This window comes from Strigops habroptila, chromosome 4, assembly GCF_004027225.2.
Source record: "Strigops habroptila isolate Jane chromosome 4, bStrHab1.2.pri, whole genome shotgun sequence".
Lineage (NCBI taxonomy): Eukaryota > Metazoa > Chordata > Aves > Psittaciformes > Psittacidae > Strigops > Strigops habroptila.
The window spans coordinates 22,733,117-22,754,581 of NC_046358.1; the positions used below are offsets into that span (position 1 = coordinate 22,733,117).

General features: G+C 37.8%; 1 protein-coding gene across 3 annotated transcripts in view; it reads right to left on the reverse strand.

Moving 5' to 3' along the window:
* The window catches only part of TRAF3 (TNF receptor associated factor 3), a 74,595-nt gene that overhangs the window by 33,890 nt on the left and 19,240 nt on the right, over window positions 1–21,465 (reverse strand). For all 3 annotated transcript variants that reach the window (XM_030483281.1, XM_030483279.1, XM_030483280.1), the window contains exon 4: window positions 2,578–2,834. In XM_030483281.1, coding sequence (XP_030339141.1) covers window positions 2,578–2,819 — 242 coding nt within the window. In that variant the 5' untranslated portion in view covers window positions 2,820–2,834. The remainder of the gene's footprint in view (window positions 1–2,577; window positions 2,835–21,465) is intronic.

Here is a 21,465-nt window from a genome sequence, read left to right on the forward strand (position 1 = left end):
GCGGGAAGAAGTACTTATGTCCATATCCTTCAAGCCTGTTCTGGTTTTAGCAACTGTTACAGATCCTTGATGCCTCCTTTATCTGAACTATTGCCCCTTAGCTGTCTTGGTAATCTAATTACTAAACTTGTGATCTCTTAGACAGCAGGTAGGTTGAAAACAGAGCAGTCTATTAACAGAAACTGAACCGGAGTATAGGAAACCTGGGCCCCTACAGCTGCTTCTGTCTCTGACCTGCTAGATGTCATAGTGTAAATCCCTCAATTCCTTTTTAGCTGCTTTCCTCCATGTAAAACGGGGGTAGCCACACTGATTTCCCTTGTAAAGCACCAAGATCTGTGGATGAAAAGCACTAGCTAAAAGCTAGGTAAATTCTTTCATAAAGCAACTCATTGACAGGCTACATTAGTTGAGGCTGCTAGCAGCAGTCAAATCAATGTCAAAGGCTGAGTGAGTTTGATTATGTTATATAATCTGTATGGTTATTTCAAATCATCTCAGTGGCTTCTGCTCCTTGCACTGACCATTCTGCGTCTCATCAGATTTCTGAGCATCTTAACTACCTTGCAGCTTCAATAGCTGCAATATTTTTATTAAAAAAAACGGGGGGGGGGGGAACTAATCTGCTTGAGGGCATAGAGTGTTTAGTACAATGTCACTCTTTCCTCCCTCTTACTGAATTCACTCAAGCATGCCATTTGCTCTTTTAAACTACTGCTGCATACTGAGCAGACATCTTTACCGAGTTATCTACACTGACTCCCAATTCTTTGTCCTCAAATAACCCTGCAACAGAAGCTACTAGCATACAATCAGCAAGTGTGTGTGCAGCAGCATATCAACACTGAATGAAAACTTTTTGTGCCAAATACGGAAGCAACGTAAACTTATTTTGCTTCCACTTTTATGGCATACTTTTTTATTTCTCAAAAAAAAGGAGCCGCAAATTTTCATACAGGATTTGTTCGCAACAAGCACTTAAATACAGTGAAATAACTCTAATGAAAGAGCAGTGTGGTAGATGGTCTCACCAATGCATCCTTTTCAATAACAGACAGGTTGGAAAGTCAGGAAGGTAAAATTACACATATTCCAGCTGCACTATAATAAGCACATGCGCATGTCTCACAGCAGAGAAGAAAAATTGCCCAGATTCCAGCAATGCCAGAATTGTTACTGCTTAGATTGTTAAGGATCTGCTCTGTCCATCTGCACATATCCAGGCATGGCAGGTGTTTGCTTTTCTGCAGTCACTGTTATTAACCACGTAAGAGTCTTCCAAAAACATATATTCAGAAACAAATAACTGCATTTCTTAAATACAAATTATACCTCACCTGAAAATGTGCATCAAAAGAAAAGCTGGTGAGGTTTTTTTGTTGTTGTTTTAAATTTGACATGCTGTAGCACAAAACCTATGGGAGTAGATTAGTGAGCTATGGATCCTTGTAATTGCCCAGTACAGAGGTTACTCTTTATCATGAGACAGAGCAATGTAATATCCTTCAATCTCTTTTGCTATGCTGCATGTAGTCTTGACTTACATCAAGATACAGTATTTCCAAGTGAAATATAAACTAATACCTAGAGTCAGGATGGTTACGAAAGGTAAACAGGAGATCACCAAGACCTTCTGAAGTCAAATCCTCTGTTAGTAGCACAGTGTGCAACATCCAGTGAGCTCAGTCTCTTCTATACTCTGCTTTCCAAGTAGTAAATGGAAGTATTTACTGCTTATTTACCCCAGCTTGCAGAATGGTCTTCAAACATCAGACCAAGTTTTGAAGTCACACTGCTGAATGCTACCAGTAGCAATGCATCAAAGTTGAGAGGCAAAGAAATATACTCTTATTGATGCACAGATACTTCTTAAAAGCTAGATACTCCTTGAATGATTGCACTTTTCTTCTTACCTAGACCAGGAAAGACTGCAACCCCCAGTGTTCATTTTGCATCTGTAACACTCAATCACCCACTTTACACTCTGGCCCAAACATCCCAGTAATAGAGAAGCAAGCCTTCCTGACTCCTCTGACTCCACAAAACATACAAGCCCCAGCAGACAGAGCTAGAAGGGTTATGGGGAAAGGAAGCTCAGTTACATTTATCCAAGGGTCCCACCACTCAGCTGTAAGGCTGGGTCCACAGGTAGGTTACATACTCCAAGGAGCCTCTGCAGGCTCACTTCCTCACACAGCCACAATTTACTAAGTATATTCTATACCAAACTAGCCATGTCAGCAGTCAGGTGAAATAGCTACTCAGTCTAGGCTCCACAGGCAATGAAATTCTTACACAATACATCACTACATGGTATTAAATCACTCTAACCACCATTGCAACAATACTGATGGAAAGCTTAGTTGTCTCATCCTGACCCAGAGCAGTACACAAATGTTTGCACCAGCATATGGGTAACAAAAAAAAAAAAAAAACAAGCAAGCAATAAGCAGAAGGCTGCTTCAACCTAGCGCATTAGCTTAATGTATTCCTAAGACAACAATGCTGTCCATACTATTTTCAGCAGTTCACAAGAATTAAAGATATCAACATGTTCTATCACAACAAAAAACATACCTTAGCAAGGCATTCATGCAGGTCTCACAGAATCTGTGCCCACATTCAGTCTGTTTAGGATTGCATAAGATGAGGTGACATTTTTCACATTTATACTTATCTTCCACGGCATTTACAAATTTCTCTTTGTAGCCACCTTGCTCTGGAACATAAATCGATGCTGAAGGACTGCGATCAGGATTGGCTCTTTGTTGTACCATTTCTACAGATAAAGGAGGTTCCGTCTTCTTACTGGTGTCCATGCTCTAAGGTAGTTTCTGTGAAGCAAAAATGAGAAAACTTCTGAGAAATTAAGAGGTCTTTTTCATATAAATAAAACAAATACAGCATCTCTGAGAGACTACATAAAAACAGAAAGCACCAAGAACAGACATTATGTGAACATAATGCATTCATAACTGCCCAAGTATAGCTAGTCTATAAAATATTCTACATTTTTAAAAGCCTCTAGAAGATCAAGGATTAAAACCTATTCCTGAAAGCAAAGCGTTAGTCAAGTATGGGCATCACTCTCAGAACAAATAAGAACAGAGCTTGCATTCTTCCTTATCTTTCTCTCTCTCTAAAAAATATCCTTAATATTTAAGTTGTATCATTAGAGGAAGCAGTAAGGGGTGTTGTGGAGAAGGTGCACTGTTACAGTACCATACGCTATACAATTCAGATGCTACTGTAAAAAACACACAACCACCAGTGTCTTATATAAGGTCTCTGGAGTCTACACAGCTCCACTGCTACCTTTTCCTGTCTATCCCATGCAATAGCAAAGTGTAAGACATGCTGCTTTAAGTCTGTTTTAGAACACCACAACAGGTTTTTACTTATTAAACACTTTCCAACCTTCTCATCATACATCCCCACATGAAGACAAGAGGTGATACAAGCCTAGCTGGCAGAGGGGAAAAGCCTACATAACATGGCCACTTGACGAATTCACCTGGACTAAGAACAACTGACAAGCAGCTGAGAAGATAATTAATGCAGTTGAAGACTGAATTACAGTACCTATTAACTTGGACTATGATTCTTCTAGGTCAGCATGCAAAGCATTAGCAGAGCAACAGAGGAAGAACACCTTAGGTTAAATTTTAAAACCTGTTTTCAATAATTTCCTTGCTTATCTTGTAGTCAAGCAAGTGTAAATGGTCATAAAAAACCTCAGCACATGAATGAGAAAGCACAGTTGGAGGATACAACACTTATTACTGGATATTTACAAAAGAAAGGTATACTTCAATTCTCCCTCCCTGTTAACTGACACTTGAAATATAAACCTATTCCATGGCTCTACAGTTGCCTCAAGTGCTACCGTTAAAATTCAGCTTTAAGAAGATGAATGAAGCAATGAGGCCCAGTTCACTTATAAATGTCCACCAATACCACAATGGGAGCCAAATGCCTCACATCCCAAATACTCAAATCCTCTTGTACACAGTTCCTGTGATCTCTTATGTTCCCTTTCTAAGCCCAAAACAAGTACTTGTAATTAAACGTATTTTCTTGTAGACCATTTTTGCATCTATATTTCCGGTATAGAGTTCTCCATGGAGACTAAATAGACAAGGAAATTTCTTTCATTTCTGCTGCCAACTGTTATTTCTAGAAACAAAAGACAAAATCATTGTGACTTATCACTGATTCCATTTTATGTCTTTATCAACAGCAGCTGAGCAAGGGTAGAGGTGTTGAGTGAAGAATCCCCACTTCATTGCCCCCTTACCCCAGGGGGAAAACCTCTCTCTATCACTGTCAAAGAGAGAGAGAGCCCACGGAAACCATCCTCGTATCTCGGTACATAGATCTAACGATTGGGTCTTAAAAAAGACCAATAAAACCCCACCCCAATCACCCCACCCCTCAAAATCCCAAACAGAACAGTTTCTACAGTAACTGAAAGGGAAATATAAATTCTGGCCCATAATTTGAATTAATGTCTGCCTATTCCTTGTCTACTCTTCAAAGACTGCAGAGTCTAATGCCTTGGCAAAACAATGGGGGGGGAGGAAGGAAAGAGAGGGACGGAGAGAAACAAAACAAACCCAAAACAAACAAACAAACAAACAAACAAAAAGAAAAGAATCAGTACTGAACTGAAAGTAACTTGCACTTCTGATTAATGATGAAATTCAAATTATTTCAGCCCAGGGAAGTAAGCAAAGCCTCAACTAGAGCTTCAGCAGCAACCACAAAAAAAAAAAACCCAAACCCAAACAAACAAACAAAAAAAGAAACAACCACCAACAAAAAACAGGTAATGATGACATTGAAGAGGCAATTCAAAAGATTGTAATCAGCACACAAGAAATGAGATGTGATGCTGAGAATTAGAGTCTGAGAGACAGGAGGTTACGAGAAGTGCCATGAGTGAGAAAGGAAAGCAGTTGATGAAAGTAGACTAGCTTTAGAGATTGCGCAAGGCATGACTGCCATTGCTGAATATCTGTGGCTGGATAGGGGGGAACCCAGTCACGAGCTTAGGCACAATCATTGCAGTTGTAAGAGAAAAGGATATTAGCAAGACAGGAAAAAAGTGCAACTCCATAGACATCCAGATTGGTAAAACTCATCTACCTATGGATTTGCTGCTTGTGCATAATTGTGGGAAATGCTTCATTTCGAGCTTGCTGCTTAGAAATCTGGTTTTTCAGTTGTCCGATTTATCATTTGTACATAGATACTAATGCCTCTTTTCCCTCTGCAACTGCGATTTTGTTTCATATTCAATACCTCTACCATTCTGCCAACTCTTTAAGTCAGAAGCCAACTTCAAGCATGTTGACTAGTAAGAACAACACAGGGACATGATTTTCCTTAAAATGCCAGAGTAAAACAAGACATGGCCTGATTCTAACTCACAGAAGAAATTAAGAAAAAGAGACACCAAAAGAGACGTGGACAGAACAGGCAAGTTGAGAGTGCACAAAGTTCCTGAACTTAAAAGCCAAAAGCACAATTTCTTCATGGAAAATGAGTAATTAGTCACAAAGAGGCAGGCAGGGGCGAGAAGGAGAATATTCAAGATTTAACTGAGAAAGAGTACTGAATGCCAAATGAGCAGCAGGTTGAGAGTTTCAGAGAGATACAAAACTGCTCAGGGGCTGGACTCTCAGCTGTCAAGAGAGATTTCATAACAAAATAAAACGCACAGGGCTCCACAGGACTCCACTTTCAGAATTAATGTGTTGGATATCTTGTCACAGAAAACAACCAGGAAGCAATGATAAATGAAATTTACTGTGCAATATATCTAACAGTCAGATTTGTGTGCCTCAGGTTTTATATTTATGTTTTATAAAGAAATACGTCAGACAAGAGAAGCTAAACAAGCACAGCACCAGAGTAGCCAGCTTGATGAGGAATTCTCTTCCACAATCCTCTGAACTGCCAGCATTTTCTTATGCAGCAGAACTAGGAAGTCATTCATTAAATATTGCAACAAACGACAATATAGAACTGAGCTGAAAAGAGCACAAACCCTCTTTATTACAACAAAGAGCTGTATTCAACAACAGGATGGGGAGACGTGATGTCTAGCAAACTGCCCACAGAAATCTGTATGCACAGAGCTATGTCTTCATACATATGAGTTACATGCTCTTACACCTGTATACAGGATCAGTGGTGAACACAAACACTTCTGCTGCCACCCGTTTGCAAACAGCTTTCTGTTATGGTTTACATGCCACTACAGGGTGTCATCTGCAATGTCTACTTTTCTTTTTCAGGAACCTTTAACAGCAGGACTCAGATTATACTCCCATAACCATGTTTCAAACTGCCAACAAGAAGCAATTTTGAAGTCACACCTCAGTAAAATACTATGCACTTACTGCAGTGAGGATAACACACTTCCAGAAAGCAGGGAGACGAGCCTGGCTAGAACATTCAAGATAGACTGGTTCTGGTGGGGCCCTCCAATTCCTAAAGGCATGGCAAGCTGCCATCAAGTCAAAGACTGGTTCTTGTTCCTCAACCTAAATCTTAACTCCTAAATCACCACTAGGTATTTCTTAAGCTCCAGTTTCTTATCCCTGAGGAAAATCGCGATAAAATAACATGACTTTTAGATGTCTTTTAAAACTGCCGTATCTTGGACAGTTACCTTTGAGGACATATAGGCACATAAAAAGCACCACAGTCACCAAGGTTGGTTCTGTCCACTGTTGATTACATTCTTTCAGCCACTTCTCCCGCAGCCAGCATATGCTGATATTCATGCTTCTGCAGTGTAACAGACACTCTTCTGGTCATGAGACTAGTGACACTACCTGCACTCCAGTCCGTCAGGTCTCACCAAGCTCCATTTGTATCACTACTCTTGTTCAGCACTAGTGGTACTCATGTATCTGAGGCTGGACCTCGTACCATTTCAGCCCGTATATGTTGTGATACAGGTTAGAACAATTTTTTGTTCTGTTTTAACACTGTACTAACATTAGTACAGTGGGTTAGAAACTGGAAGCAAAAGTGAATTTACTAAAAAAGACATTCCAAGAATTAGAAAACATGTGAGTTCCCAAACAAAAAACATCTTGCTCTTTTCCTCATTTAAGCAAGGATGCTGTTCTCACCGGAGGGGGCAAACATCACTTTTTATTTTATTTGCTCTTTGGGAACAAAACCAATTTGCAACATAGAAATACAATAAAGCTCCTGTAAAAAATTCAAAATAAATGTGCATCTTCAAAGTAAAAAAAAAAAAAAAAACCAAACCAAAAACCTCTTACATAATCTAAAGCACCCCCAAAAATTGATAGCAATAGGGACCATGGGATTTGGAACCTAGCAAGCTCTGCATGAAGACAGTTTCAATATATTGACAATACAAAACAAATAAACTTCTATCAAGTTTTAAAATTCAAAAAGATCAAGAAGTTATTTGAAGTAAATGCTTTTGTTACACTACCAGAGAAGAGGATAACAGAAGACACAATTAATTTGGTTATCATTTAGAACAGAAAAGCTTTATTGATCAAATTACAATTTGCACTGAGAGCAGAAGTTACTCAAACAGAACGGCAGCACATGCTTAATATCTAAATTAAGCTCTCAATAAGAAACCTGAAGCTGGACAGGGAGCTAAAGATCACAGCAGAAAAGTGACCAATAAGATTCAAAAAAGTTTGTATTTTTTTATCTTAAAAGCATAAAACCAAACTTCAGCATCTCATCCTAATTAGATCATTTTTTTTATTGGTAGCAAGTGGTATGTTATTTTAGTCTAGCTTTTAATGAGATAGGGCTTCTGATTGTGCTCTCTCTCCTCCCAGCCTCCCAAAAACATCTGGAAACCAACCGGACAGACAGGTTTCATGAAAATGAGCAGCTATGAAGGGAATAGAAAGAGAAACTTAGTGTAGTGTTCCAGTGAGTAAAAGGTTGTTAAAGCGCAACCTCAATCATCACCACTCCTGTGTGGTCTATCAGTTGACCAGTCAGTACACAATTACGCCAAAACCAGCCAAGACTACCTTATCCCTCTCGCCCAGACAAACTCCGTGATCTTAGTATCCTCCAGTATTACAATAGCAGAGAGTGGACTGGAGGTATTCTTTCTTTTTTTTATCAAGGCAGGGGAGGGAGGGGGGCAGAGTATGGGTAAAAAAGGGGATGTAGAACACAGATTAGTCTGAAAACAGACTTCATCGGTTCCACTCTTCACAGAATTCTCTTCTGTACTTTACAGGATACCCTCAGAGAGCCAGGTAATCAGGTACCTGGGCTGGTATTTCTAGCTTTTCAGTCTTCCCAGCCAACATGCTTTCTATTGCTAAGAATTATTGTTTCAGGTTATCATATTGAAATCTTTTATCTTAAAATTAAATTCTTATAACAATCTGAACTTTTCCTTTGTCTTATATTTCAGCAATTCATAGTTTCTAATAAACTCCTAGCACATACTTACACGTTTCTTGCACTGTCTTTTAGACAAGTCTCCTGACTTAGTTCTGCTTCTACTTCTGAATGCAATTATAATATGCAAAATATACTGCCATACCTTGATGACTGGTTAAAACAATAATGCAAGCTGAAAGCAGTATATTGGTGACGATGTATTATCAATTTACTCAGTGCACACATGTCAAAAAAAATTAAAACTGAGCAGGAAGGCTGCCATGGGAATCTTCATTCTGGAGCTCTTAAGCATGAAGGTGTCTATTACAGAGAGCCCCTCTCTCAACATCCAGCTGCCCCTCAGCCTGGCATTCTGGTAAAAGCTCCACTGTTGAGTCTGGACAGGGGCACAAAAGAACAACTGATAAATAAAATGCAAATACTCCACAAAAATATCCAGGCAGTTACTGAAGCAACATTGGGGGTGGCAGGTTTGAAAGCAGAGCACCATACACCCATTTTGCCTTGTGTGAGGTCAGAAGTCTTGGCACTTCCACTCCTCTTTTTTGTGTATGGGAACTGCTGATATTTTCCCCCTGCCCCTCCATGCACTAGTCATGCTTGAAGCACTGTTCACTGTTTCTGTACAGCATATATAGGACTAACTCACCATTGCTGAGGTATTTCCAGCACATGCTTTAAGATAAAATCCTAAGAGAGAGTAGGGGAGGACAGGGAAGGGTTGCTGGTCGCTAACACTGGATATGACTTTACAAAGTGAGATGAAATCATTCCTTATCTTCTTTTATGCAAAACATTCAATCACTAAGTCTACCTCCTGTATGAAAATAAAAGTAGCATTGATATTAAAACTTATTTTTCCTTGTATTAAAATAAATTGGGTATTTTAGCTTTTGGGTATTGGGTATTTAAACTTTGCCCTATACTTCCATAAGCATCCACCTTTCTTGCATAAACTGATGCAAATCAACTGTGAAGAAGACCTTGAGATCATACGCATGAAAGAACAGAAGATGATCAACAGGAAAAATCTCTACTTGGATATGAGCAAATAGGACAGAAGCATTTGAAAAAACATAGAAGACACTGAGTATTCTCCACAAAGAAGTTTCTGCCATTTGCAAGCTCTTCACAGCCACTTACTAGTGCAGTATCCCAAAGACACTGAGGTTGGAAGGCACCTCTGGAGGTCATCTAGCCCAACTTCCTCTTCAGAGCAAGGCCAACTTCAAAGTTAGACCAGGTTATCCAAGGCTGAATTTTCAAAAACTCCAAGGATGAAGATACCATGACCTCTCCATGCAACCTGTTCCAGTGTTTAACACTCCTCTGTGAGGAGTTCTTACTATAGCAATTATGGCATGATATTGTTATGCAGAAAAAAAACCTATTCCGATACACAAACGTCTATGTTCTAAAGCAACTAAACCAGATTTTGCCATCATCTTTATGGCTCTATTCTGTAAAAGTTCTTGAACAAATAGCAAAACTATTTTTGCCTTGGATGGTACAGGCCGTTCCTTCTTCTCCTATCTCAACTACAAAACCAGAAGTATAACCAAAAATTGTATCTTGATATTCTTGCAAATGAACAACCGTGTAAGTCACCTGAATCACAAACATTATGTATTTCCCATGTTATAGTTTGCAAGATGACCGAACAGCAGAAAACGAATGGTAAACTAAGTTTCACATTGTTTTATGCTTTTAACCTTTTTATCACTTTCCTTGGCTCTATTTCTTTCAAAAATGAGTCTTCACATTCATGTGAAGTGTCTTACAGGACTAAACAAAACAGCATGCCAGTACAGGGAACTCAATTTAGCAAGCCTGTTAAACTATGCTTTCATGAAAACAGTTCTAATACATATTCTGCCCTGTTCAGTGTAACAAATTTCTAGATACTAAATAGAAATTAAAACATTGGATAGATGTGCAAAGCAATTACACCAGCATTAAGAGATGAGAATAGGAATGTTTATAAATAATACTGTAGTATTAATATAGTTTAGAGTATCCAAGAGCCCAGGGACTGACTCTTTTAGTAACTACCCAATAATATGCCAAATAGAATTAACATGCAGTCTAATGCATACTGCACTGATGTGAGGAAAAAAAACCCCACCAGCTTTAAAAGGGATTACATTTTAACTATTAGAAAAAGACAGCAGAGAACTAATTCAGTGCAATTTAGGAAAGCTGTTGTTTACATGACACTATGTTCAACCATCACTTTTTTGAAGGTTAACAACATTCTTTTGAATCATGACATAAGGGCTGGCAAAACAGGTTTAAGATTCAGCCTGAGGCAGTAGTAAAACCAAAGTGTTTGTATTTTGACTTACACTTGCTATCTACAGCTCTCAATAATTACTTTGTAACCTCAACAGGATACCAAAATACAGTATAAAGCCATTTGAAGCACAAGAAATCAAAAGCCTCTTTTAGAAATCAAAAGACCTCTTAAGCTTTGAAAGCCTGGGTCACAAGACAACAGATAAGAGACATGCTATCCAAGTGCGCCATGAGCACTTTCTTCTGCATTTTGAATTCTAATTTGCCTATGGGTATAGGAGAGAGAAGATAAAACATACAAGGTTATTGCATTTCACCTATGAAGCTAATCCCCAGTTGGGATCCATACTTTTATATAAGGTTTTTAGTAGAAGCATTAAGTAATAGGAGAGATCAGAAGATGATCAGATGATGACAAGACAAAGTGTACTTTAATCTCTCCCTTTGCTGCTCAGAAGTCGTCCACCATTGAGATACACACACCCTTGTAGAGGAAGCGGATCAACACTGTATTTTTTTTTTTTTTTAAATTTCTGTCTCCGTTTATGAATGAAAAGTTCTATCTACCACAGAAGAAACATATTCAGATCAAATATTCTGGGAAATACCATGATAATCATAGTATTTCAAATTAAAAGGTAGTTTCCTTTTACAGAAAAATTTTATATATACTTTGAAGAGAGAACTAGCAAAATCAGTTTATACTTGCATTCTGAATACTCTGGTTTTATGGAAACTTATTTCCATTAGTCCAGATTTCCTCCACTTCTCATTTTACAGCAAGCCTAATATTTCCTTTACTTTTATTGCACAGCACAGAAGTTATTGGTTCGCTTGTTAAAAGTGGTAATGTCAAATCATACACAACTCAAAAGAGGAGTTGTTCACTCTGTTTCCGACTTATACCTGCTATGACTGGGAAATAGTAAATTTGAACTACCCATCACAAATCCTAACAAGGATCAACCAGGGTTAAGGCAGATGGCATGTCCAAATCATTTTGGACAATGCATACACTGCTAGAAAAAGATGTCTCATCCTCTAGAGGCCTAAAAATGTCCCCTTTTCCTGCCAAAGGGTGCCTTCAAGAAAAATCTGTCGCATGATTTATCAGAAACAACTTGTTTTTAAATTATAAGACACCAATGTCTCTTCATCTCTGAAATCACTAAGTAGGAATCAAACAATCTTGCTGCCTTTTAAAATTACTGTCAGTCAGTAATTTTTTTTTTTTTCCTTCTTTTTTTTTTTAATTTTTTTAACAAGACCCATCGATGGCTGCTGGTCTTTTCCACTCTGTTAATCAAACAGATCCTCAGCTTCAAAACTAATGAAATTTCAAACGTCTAGCAGAATAGCAACAGATACTCTTCAAATCACAGTCTATCTACTCTGCTGTCTGGCAAGCGCACAAAGAATACTTTCTGCATTGCCAATTTCTGGCTGAGTGCATCTGTGCTGTCTCTTAATGAATCCAGCCTTGAAATCTACGCAAAACAGAGGTCCTACCTCTCTCAAAATTCTTCACTGCACCTTCTACAATTTTTAGAAGAAAATCCATGAAAGTATCAGAGACCAGCAAATAAAAAATAAAAAATAAAAAAATTTTAAAGGCACTTCAAGAGGTTTATTATAAATAATTACAGGAAAACTTCCTTCTCAAGAATCCCCCAAATATGAGCTAATCTAATTTTAAAATGCAGCTCATCTTTAACAAAATAATCCTCCCAGGAAATTTTGCACACAGCAGAGTACAGAGGAAGCTGTAAATGAAACAGAATGCAACTTCAATATGGCTCTGCACTTTTTGAATCCAATGTTGAAATAAAGTACTGTGAAACTAGAAACGGCCATCTCAGGAAACTGAGATCACAGCATCTATCTCATTTCCACAAGAAGTGCTCTCCACTCTAACTAAAGTAAGTTTTCTAAGCCTACATCCAAAGCTGGGGGGGGGGGGGGGGGGGGGGGCGGGAAACTAAAATAAAATAAATCTCTATCCTCTCTCCTATGGAAACTAACACTCATAAAACACTTCCTGCTCAGCCATTTTATTCAGTTGAATACTGCATACTATAAACACAGATAAGAAAGAACTACTTCTTCACACTGCCCTAAATACTAATCAACCTCTAGAAACCAACAGCAGCAAGTGACATCATCAAAAAATTTTATTTAACATTGAAGTGCCTGGAAGACATTCATTCACACACAGATCTCAACTCTCACTAATCTTAAATGGATTTTTCCACCATCCTAGATGATGGCTTCAGCTTTGTCTAAAATCATTGCTTCTTCAGGAAAAAGCAAAAAAGGACCTAAGGCCAACTCTCTCGTCATTTGCCTGCATTTTATTATTTATCAGAATGTGAGAGAAGACAAAAACATTGTCCATTTATTTAACCAAGTGATAGGAGGTTTAACTTCAGTGATTTCAGTGTTTATACCATATATTTCACTGTTTACGTGCATTTTCTATGACCAACATCTTGAATTTTAGGAAAAGTGAGCAAGAGTATTTTGTTGTTAGGATTTTTCTATTAGAGGGGAAAAAAAACCCCACAAAACAAAATGAAACACATTTGTAAATGGAATCTGGAAGAAAAAACAAACATGGGGGAAGGTGAGGGGATTAAAAAACAAACAAACCACCAAAACATTTCCCCTAATATTTCTAGTTATAGAAATTAGTTATTCCAGTTTCTTATACCAGCCTTCCAAAAGCTTAAGGAGGCCTACAAGAAATCTGGAGAGGTACATTTACAAGGGCATGTAGTGATAGGACAAGGGGGAATGGCTTTAAACTGGAAGAGAGTACGTTTAGGTTAGATATTAGAAAGAAATAATTTACTGTGGGGGTGGTAAGACATTGAAGAAGTTGCCCAGAGAAGTTGTGGATGCCCCATCTCTAGAAGTGTTCAAGGCCAGGTTGGATGGGGCTTTGAGCAACGTGGCCTAGTGAAAGGTGCCCCTGCCCATGGCAGGGGGTTGGAACTAGATGATCTTTAACGTCCCTTTCAACCCAAACCATTCTGTGATTCTATGATTCCACTTCTCTAGTAAAAATATGTATGTTGAGTATATTGAGAAGGAGAAAACAAGGTTTGGAAGAAGTCACAGACCCTCAGACTTGTCACAATATTCAGAACAAGAACTTCACATTCACTGATATCTAAAGCATTTTTTACCTTTACAAATACGTTCACAGATGAAGCTGGGGTTTTTGTAACTGAAGTTTTAGATTCACAAAACATGTTTCCTAGGAATGTAAGAAAGGAACGAATTTGTTGCATCCTCTTGTAGTAAACATCGGCTTTGTGAATATGCTATTAAAGACAAATCTATATAAAACACAAATTCCTTCTGGTATATGACACTATTTGTTCTTCAAGCTGCAAAGTCTCATTAAAAGATTCTTTTACCTGGAACCTGCATCCAATTTCCTAGTTTCTCTCTCAGATTGTGATTACTTCTCCACATATCAAACAATTTTATTATTTTTCCTTGCAAACCATAAGTCTTGTATTTGCTGCTGCCTACAGGTTTATACCAATTGTTATTCTGAAGGTTTCAGATCAATAGATACTGCTGATATCTTGAGAACAAGCCATCTCTACAGCACCAATTCAGACAGGATACTTCTAAGGACCAAAAAAAACCAACCACCAACAAAAAAACCATGTGCCTTTGAACATTTCTCTCTTGCACTGGATTTTGAGGATTAACAAAAAAACACAGAGGATGTTGTCCTTCTACAATATACTTAAATGTGAAGATTGTACGAGTACTTTACAAATTTTTCTGACTAAATTTCACACCATTATCCAAAAGCAAGCGTTTATCACTGTTAGACAGCCGAAAGTTTAACACAAGAGATAGCAATCTTTCAAAGAAACTTCTGGTAGAATTGTACAGTACTGCTGCTGCTTAAAAGACACATTAAAAACTGGTACTTTCCACAAGCCCTTATAAAGATCTCTGTCTTCAGATTTGGAATATAAAGTTGGCAGTTTTAGTTGATAGTTCCTTTTGCATGCTTAAAGCCAGAGGGTTCCTCTAGTTAATATTAATGAAATTTTGTTCACCTCTACCAAATAAATACTGAATAATTTTGTTTCATGCATTAATGGCAATCTAACATTTAAACATGCATTTTTAGTTCTGAAAATTCAAACCTGAAAGCCTCCAGGTGCTGCACTAGAAACTAAATGAGAATACTCAGAGATTCCTTAGAGAATTTATGCTGATAAAGACTATCTGCTTGCATATAAAGATCCATGTAGGCACAGCCTGCGTACGAAGAATGCAAAGAATAACTTCCAACTGGAAAAAATGACAGACTTAAAAGTATGCAGAGGACGTTCACTGTTAGATCAAGGGGCTTATGTCCTAAGATTAAAGGATCTTGCACCACTAATGACTATTCAGAGGACAGACAGTGCTGATTCCTCACTTGTTGCAAATAACTTGTACGTAGGCAATGAAGCTTCCAATATTACAGCTGTGGTTTAGAATTTTTTCCCACCAATTCTATTGGATGGCTACATGATTTTAAGACTTTACACTTTTTTCCTCATAAACTGTAAATTTAGCACAATATTGCTTATTTTTCATAGCATTCCTGGCCTCAAGTGTTCTGTATCAGTAGGAAGTATTATTTTTAGACTCTTCTTCTAGTGAGATTTGTCCCCAGTCTAAATCCTCCTAGAAGTATTGGTAAGAAATCACCTGCCTGCCCTGCTCAGTCTCGCAAGAGATTTGTTTTTCCACAATGCAGCCCAGTGCTTTATGTTCTATATGAAGCAATTTCAGGATCTGAAAACACTAGGTATAATATTATAGACAAACAACCAGAGATGTCAAGGTACCCCCGTCTTTATATATAAGGGGAACTACCACCTTAACATTATAAATGCTTCTATGAAGAATCCTTCCTTCTGCTTCACATTGCTCTGGGGGATGGAACTAGATGATCTTTAAGGTCCTTTCCAACCCAAACCACTCTATGATTCTATGATCTTATACTGCTGCCTTCAGAAGATCCCAAGAAAGTGTCAAATTGAATCCAATTAAGAATATATATAAATGCGCTTCCTACCATATAGCACAAAATCCCAAAATACATCAAAAATGCTGTAATATACATCCATGAAGCCAGGCACAATCCAGTTCCTGGGATTCTTTTTCCACCATTAAACAGCGTCTAAAACACACTAGTGGATAGGCTCATTGGCTACAGCACAGGCATCATGTCATTTCATTCAAGCCTGAGTATTTGCTTTCAGTAGACATAGCTGAAAGATTTCCAGCAACATACAGCAGTTGGAGGAAAAAGAAAAAAGAAAAAAATTTAAAATAAGAAAAAAGGTAACTCCAAAGAATCTGTTAAGCGTGATTCCCATTTCCTCTATACCTCTGCTAACCGTAGAAGTAGTTATTTTGAGGCCAAAAGCAGAAGATTCCTAGTGTTATCTCTTATTGGTGAATTCTGTAGGTTAATCATATACTTACAAAAACCAAACAATTTTTGATATCTTCCACTTTCCAAAACAGTTATTTAAGAAATAAAATAAATAAATTAGGTATATGTAAACTCACACTATTTTTTCTCTTTATATAGTTTTAGTAATTTATTCTCCTGGGTATTGACAGTACCAGAGTTTTGCTAATCAAAGCTATCACCAGCATAGCTGTCAGCAAATAAGTGAACATTATCCCATTTTGGAACAAGGATACATTTTTTGTTATCAATCCAAACAGCTTCTGTGTCTCATTGAAGTAAGGGATTTCATTAGTGCACTTACAGAGGCTAGAGGGTCAAGGACAGCTGTAATTAAGGGAAATTCATAGTGTCTTCAATTCAGCTGAATGAGGACAATCCCAATTTTCTCTCTCTTCCCACATGAAAATTTGAAATCTTTAATGATATGGCATCACAAATTTTTTTCCCAAATCATCTCCAGATACATTTTTTTTTTTTTTTTAAGTGAGCAGAATGTAATATGCAACTAACAGCTCATCTCCACTAATCCAAACTTTTTGTACTCATACACCACCTTTTAATAGCCCCTTTTTTTCTCTCTCTCATCTGCTGAGTTTTGACCAGTACTTTCAATCGAGGCCTCCAATACCACATTCAAGTTTTACATTGAAGCACAACATAAAAATCAACACCACAGATTTTTGCAATATATATTCCTGGCGTTTCTCTCTCTCAGCAGCAGTGCAAAGGAAACAAAGCATTGCACATGGAAATTCAGACCAAAGTCACCAAAATAAATGCTCATCCTCACAAAAAGTTGTAATACATTTTCATTGTAAGGAGGAAATATTACATATATGACTAGATGCTGGATTAGAAACAAAGTGGAGTTTTCCAGTAAAGTTCGAGATGGCAGGTAAGTAGAAAAATATTCCACATGAGTCCTAACCAGCTACTTCAATGCAGTAAAAAGACTGTTCAGGTAAAACGTTCTCCTCTAATCAAATACTCATGCTTTAGAAGAGGAAAAGAAACAAAAATCTAAAAAAATAATTTAAAAAAAACCCACCAAAAAACCAAAAAAATCACAAACCCCTTAATAAATCTAGTAACAATTTGTCTCCTAACCATTAACTAGCAAGCTCATAAAGTTTGGATTGAGTACAGCCCAGTTCAGCCACAAACTCAAACAGGCAAAAGAAACCTATGAGAGAAAATATATCTATCTGTAATTCCAAATAAATTTTTCTCCTTCAAAGTTTATCTAACACTAGAAGAACTTTTCCCTTTAGAACAGGTTCACCTTAAGAACAGGTTACAAGACCCTTGTCTATTTAAATACCTCATCAGTATCACAGCTGCTGTCAGAATGGCATAAAGGTTGAAATCCTCGATAGTTACCCTCTTCTTCCCAGCCCAACCTTTGTTCTTACTCACTCCCCCTTCTAACCTCTTCACTAGTTACCAGCTACCAGGTAAACTACATCAGGCTGGAAATTATATACTACTCCTCACATAACTGTTCTCCTTGACAAAAAACAGAAGAGACTACACCATTAAAAGGGGAACTGTTAGTTTAAAAAAGCTCTTGATTTCCAAAGCTCGTGCAACAGCTTTCTTGATCTAATCTGTATACTTCTTTTCTTCACACACTAACACCTCTCTCTTCTGCCAGATTTGGAAGACTCTTTCACTGCTTACATTTCCTTTGTTTTATTTGAATCAAACGATGTGCAGTTTGAGGAGAAAGGAGAACAGGCTTTCTCAGTGCTCTGTTAGGGTTCTCTTTACCCTTGCCAATAACAGGAGCTTTGCTATAGTCTGCCTGCTTTCTTTCTTTGCCCTAAAGAAAGAAAAATTTAAGTTATGTTACCTTCATTCAAAAAACTCTGTAACATGCTTCTCAGCATCTGTAAAGTTAGTCTAATGAAACCGAGGAAGTATCAAACTATTTTTAATGATCAATTTTTAAAATAACATAAATAACATTATAGGTAACATAACACATGATTTTTAAACCATTGTTTTCCTATCCTCCACTATTGTTCACAAAGGACTCTCAACAAAACAATATTATAGAAAATATTATAGACATGCACAAAGTAAGAGTCACAGCTAGTTTTTCCAGCCTTTATACACACACACACACACAAACTTCTCCGCCTGGATACATTACATGCTGTTACAGACTGCCCAAAATCTTCACAGCAGTGCCATTTTCTTGGTAACAGCCTGTTAAATTCCATTTGGAAACATCAGCCCAATTCTGAAAAGTAACTAACTGTTCTGCAGAGTGTTTCTTGAAAAAAACCAAACACCTTATGAAAATATTCAAATAGATCATTAGAAGAAAGCAACCTGGTTTGGGGAAGAGGAAAAGAGTCTGAAAGCATAATTAATATACATCTCAATCAATCTCTATCTACGTGCATTCCTAAATGTGATACTGAGGTTTAGATGCAACAAATGCTACAAAAATGCCCAGGCCACCAGTACACTAAATCTTAAATCCCCATAGTCTCTCTCACATTTACCCTTCAGGGACAACATTTTGTGACCACATTGCAGTAACCTCACCTGACCATTGACCGTATATACAGTCAAACCACATTTTTGCAGGAATTTTAGTTTCTCCACTCTTGCCAATGAAGTCTGCAGCCACCTGCCACAGTCCAACTGTGTTAGTGAACTCCGACAAATCTGAGCAGCTATTCCATAGTGCCAGAGCAGCAATGTTCCCAGATGACACTAAGCAGAGCGGCATCAAGGGCCCAACTCATCAACATGTTCCCAGCTGTCATGCTGCACAGAATGCTGTGAAGATGGATCAGCCTTAGCAGTTGCACAGAGGTGGTTATGGAGGCTCAGTCACAGAATCGCATACCTGCCACTAAATGTGCTCGGCTCTCATTCCCATTATCGTGTCTAAAGAAACTGACTTTGTAACAAAAGACCCAGATAACATGTGCCAGGAAAACTGGCACATACTTCCACAGCTATAGATGAGTCTCCTTCGTGGCTGTCTGATTTTTTAATCTTTGTCACGTGCTACAATTCACCTTTGGTTCTCAGACGCTGGAAAGGAAAGGCTACTGCTATTAACAAAGTAGCAGCCATGCTACTCCGCATCATATTAACTGACAGGCTAAACAATGGTTACAGACTGTAGCAAAAAGAAACACATTGGCCAATGAAAGTCCAATCTGGCTCATTCTAGAAACACAGTAGCTGGAAAAATAGCTCGGCACTGAGATTTATAGGAAACTAGAGGAGTAAACCCTTAGTCATACCAAAAAGGGATCTGCAACCATACAACACTTTCCCTGCCAAAATAGCATACGAATTGTAAATCAGGCCATAATTCTTACAGATGTCATGAATGAAGTATGAATTTCTGTACTAAACATTTATATAGTAACTCAGCAAGAAATTTATGTTCCAAAGCTCTTATAAGCTCCCATCCTAAGTTTAGGCACCAGTTACAATTGGTTACTGTCCATTCGTATTCTTAACTATAAAGCTGAATTTAGCACAGGGAGTTTTGCACTTCCAGCCTCTCCTTTCTCTCCCAACACAACTCATTCGAATCCACAGAAAATTCCGGTGCCTCCAGGGTTTCATTCTTACTAACAAGTGCACTCCACTGTGAAACAGCAGCACTAAGACAGTGCTATACCCTCAAAATTCTGCATTAAAAAAACATCCAAACACATGGATGAGACATAGAAAGTATTAGGTCATTAGCTCTTGAGATTAACACAAAAAGAGGAACATTTCCAGAACACTGTTTTTGAAAAGAATTCCTTATTATATTAGATAAGCAAAATGAAAACTGACTCAAAAAAAAAAAAAAAAATGTTTTAATACATACAAAGTACAAATAACTGTTTGTCAACTTTAATACACTAGATAATTCAGGGAACTTATTACAATGAATTTCAATGAGTTACAAGCAATAAAAAAGGTAATCAAAACTTTTACTTGCCAACAAAAGCAGTTACTGTTGCATGCTACAACATGCAGAAATTATTTCTATTCTCCTTTGTGTTAGGCAACAGAAAGTATCTTAGCTTATTCTCCACTGAGCACAGATAATTAAAAACAAAGTATTAGGCAGAAACCGCAAGTGTTTAACATCAAGAAAAAAAAAACCAAACCACTGCATCAATAAACTTCATGGCTGTCCAGCATGCCATGCACACACTAGGGACACTTAATGAAAACTTATCCACATCGTTTTTTTGAAAGCAGTCAGATCTCTGAATTGGAAACCTGAAAGCAGCCGTTCATTACCTCTTGCTTCAAAATGCAGATCTCAGCAACACAACCCTGCAAGAGGCGCCACACTAGCTTGATTTCCTCTTCTAATAATTCCCTCCTTGCCAATTACTGCACTGCGGGGGTGGGGAGAAATGGGGAAATGAATTAATTTTTTATTTATTTTTTTTATTTTTAGGTTGTTTCTTATATTTAGCGACTTCATTGATTATAAGTTATATGAAAGCCACCTTTTATTCTCATAACCCCTAATATTTTAACGGGTTAAAAAAAATAACAATAATACAAAAATATTTTAAGGTTTGGGGTGTTTAGGGGTTTTCTGGATTTGGCAGAGGGAGATACACTGCATTTTTTGGTTTTGCTGCTTAAACTAGGGAGTTTAGTCAATTAACTATTTTAACACTTGGATGCTTTCCCTATACAATTAAAACTGCCGTGATTACACAGCAGCAGCATTTGTGAGACAAATGCCCCAGCAGGGCATTTGTAATTATTTCCCAAGTGTTTCACAACAGCAGCTAAAGAATACATCCGAGTATTAAAGAAGCTTTCACAGGAGGGTTGAAGTTGGAAGGGACATCTGGAGATCACCTAATCCATGCCCTTGCTCAAGCAGGGTCAGCTAGAGCCAGCTGCCCAGAATGGTGCCCCATGGGGCTTTGAGTATCTGCAGAGAGTGACTCTATTACCAGTCTAGGCAGCCTGTTGCAGTTTTTGAGCACCCCAAAAGTTTTTCTTGTGTTCAGATGGAATTTTATGTGGGGGTTTTATTTATTGTTTGGATTTGGGTTTGGTTGGTTGTTTTTTGGTTGGTGGTTTTTTTTTTTTATTATGCTCATTGCCTCTCTGGACACTAGCATTCTAATTTATACTTGGTTAGTATAAATCTCCCCCTTGCTTCTTCATTCTCCACAGCTGCATTTAAGAGCAAAGATGAGCCTTCAGTGTCAAGCAGCCAGTTGTTAGCTCATTTG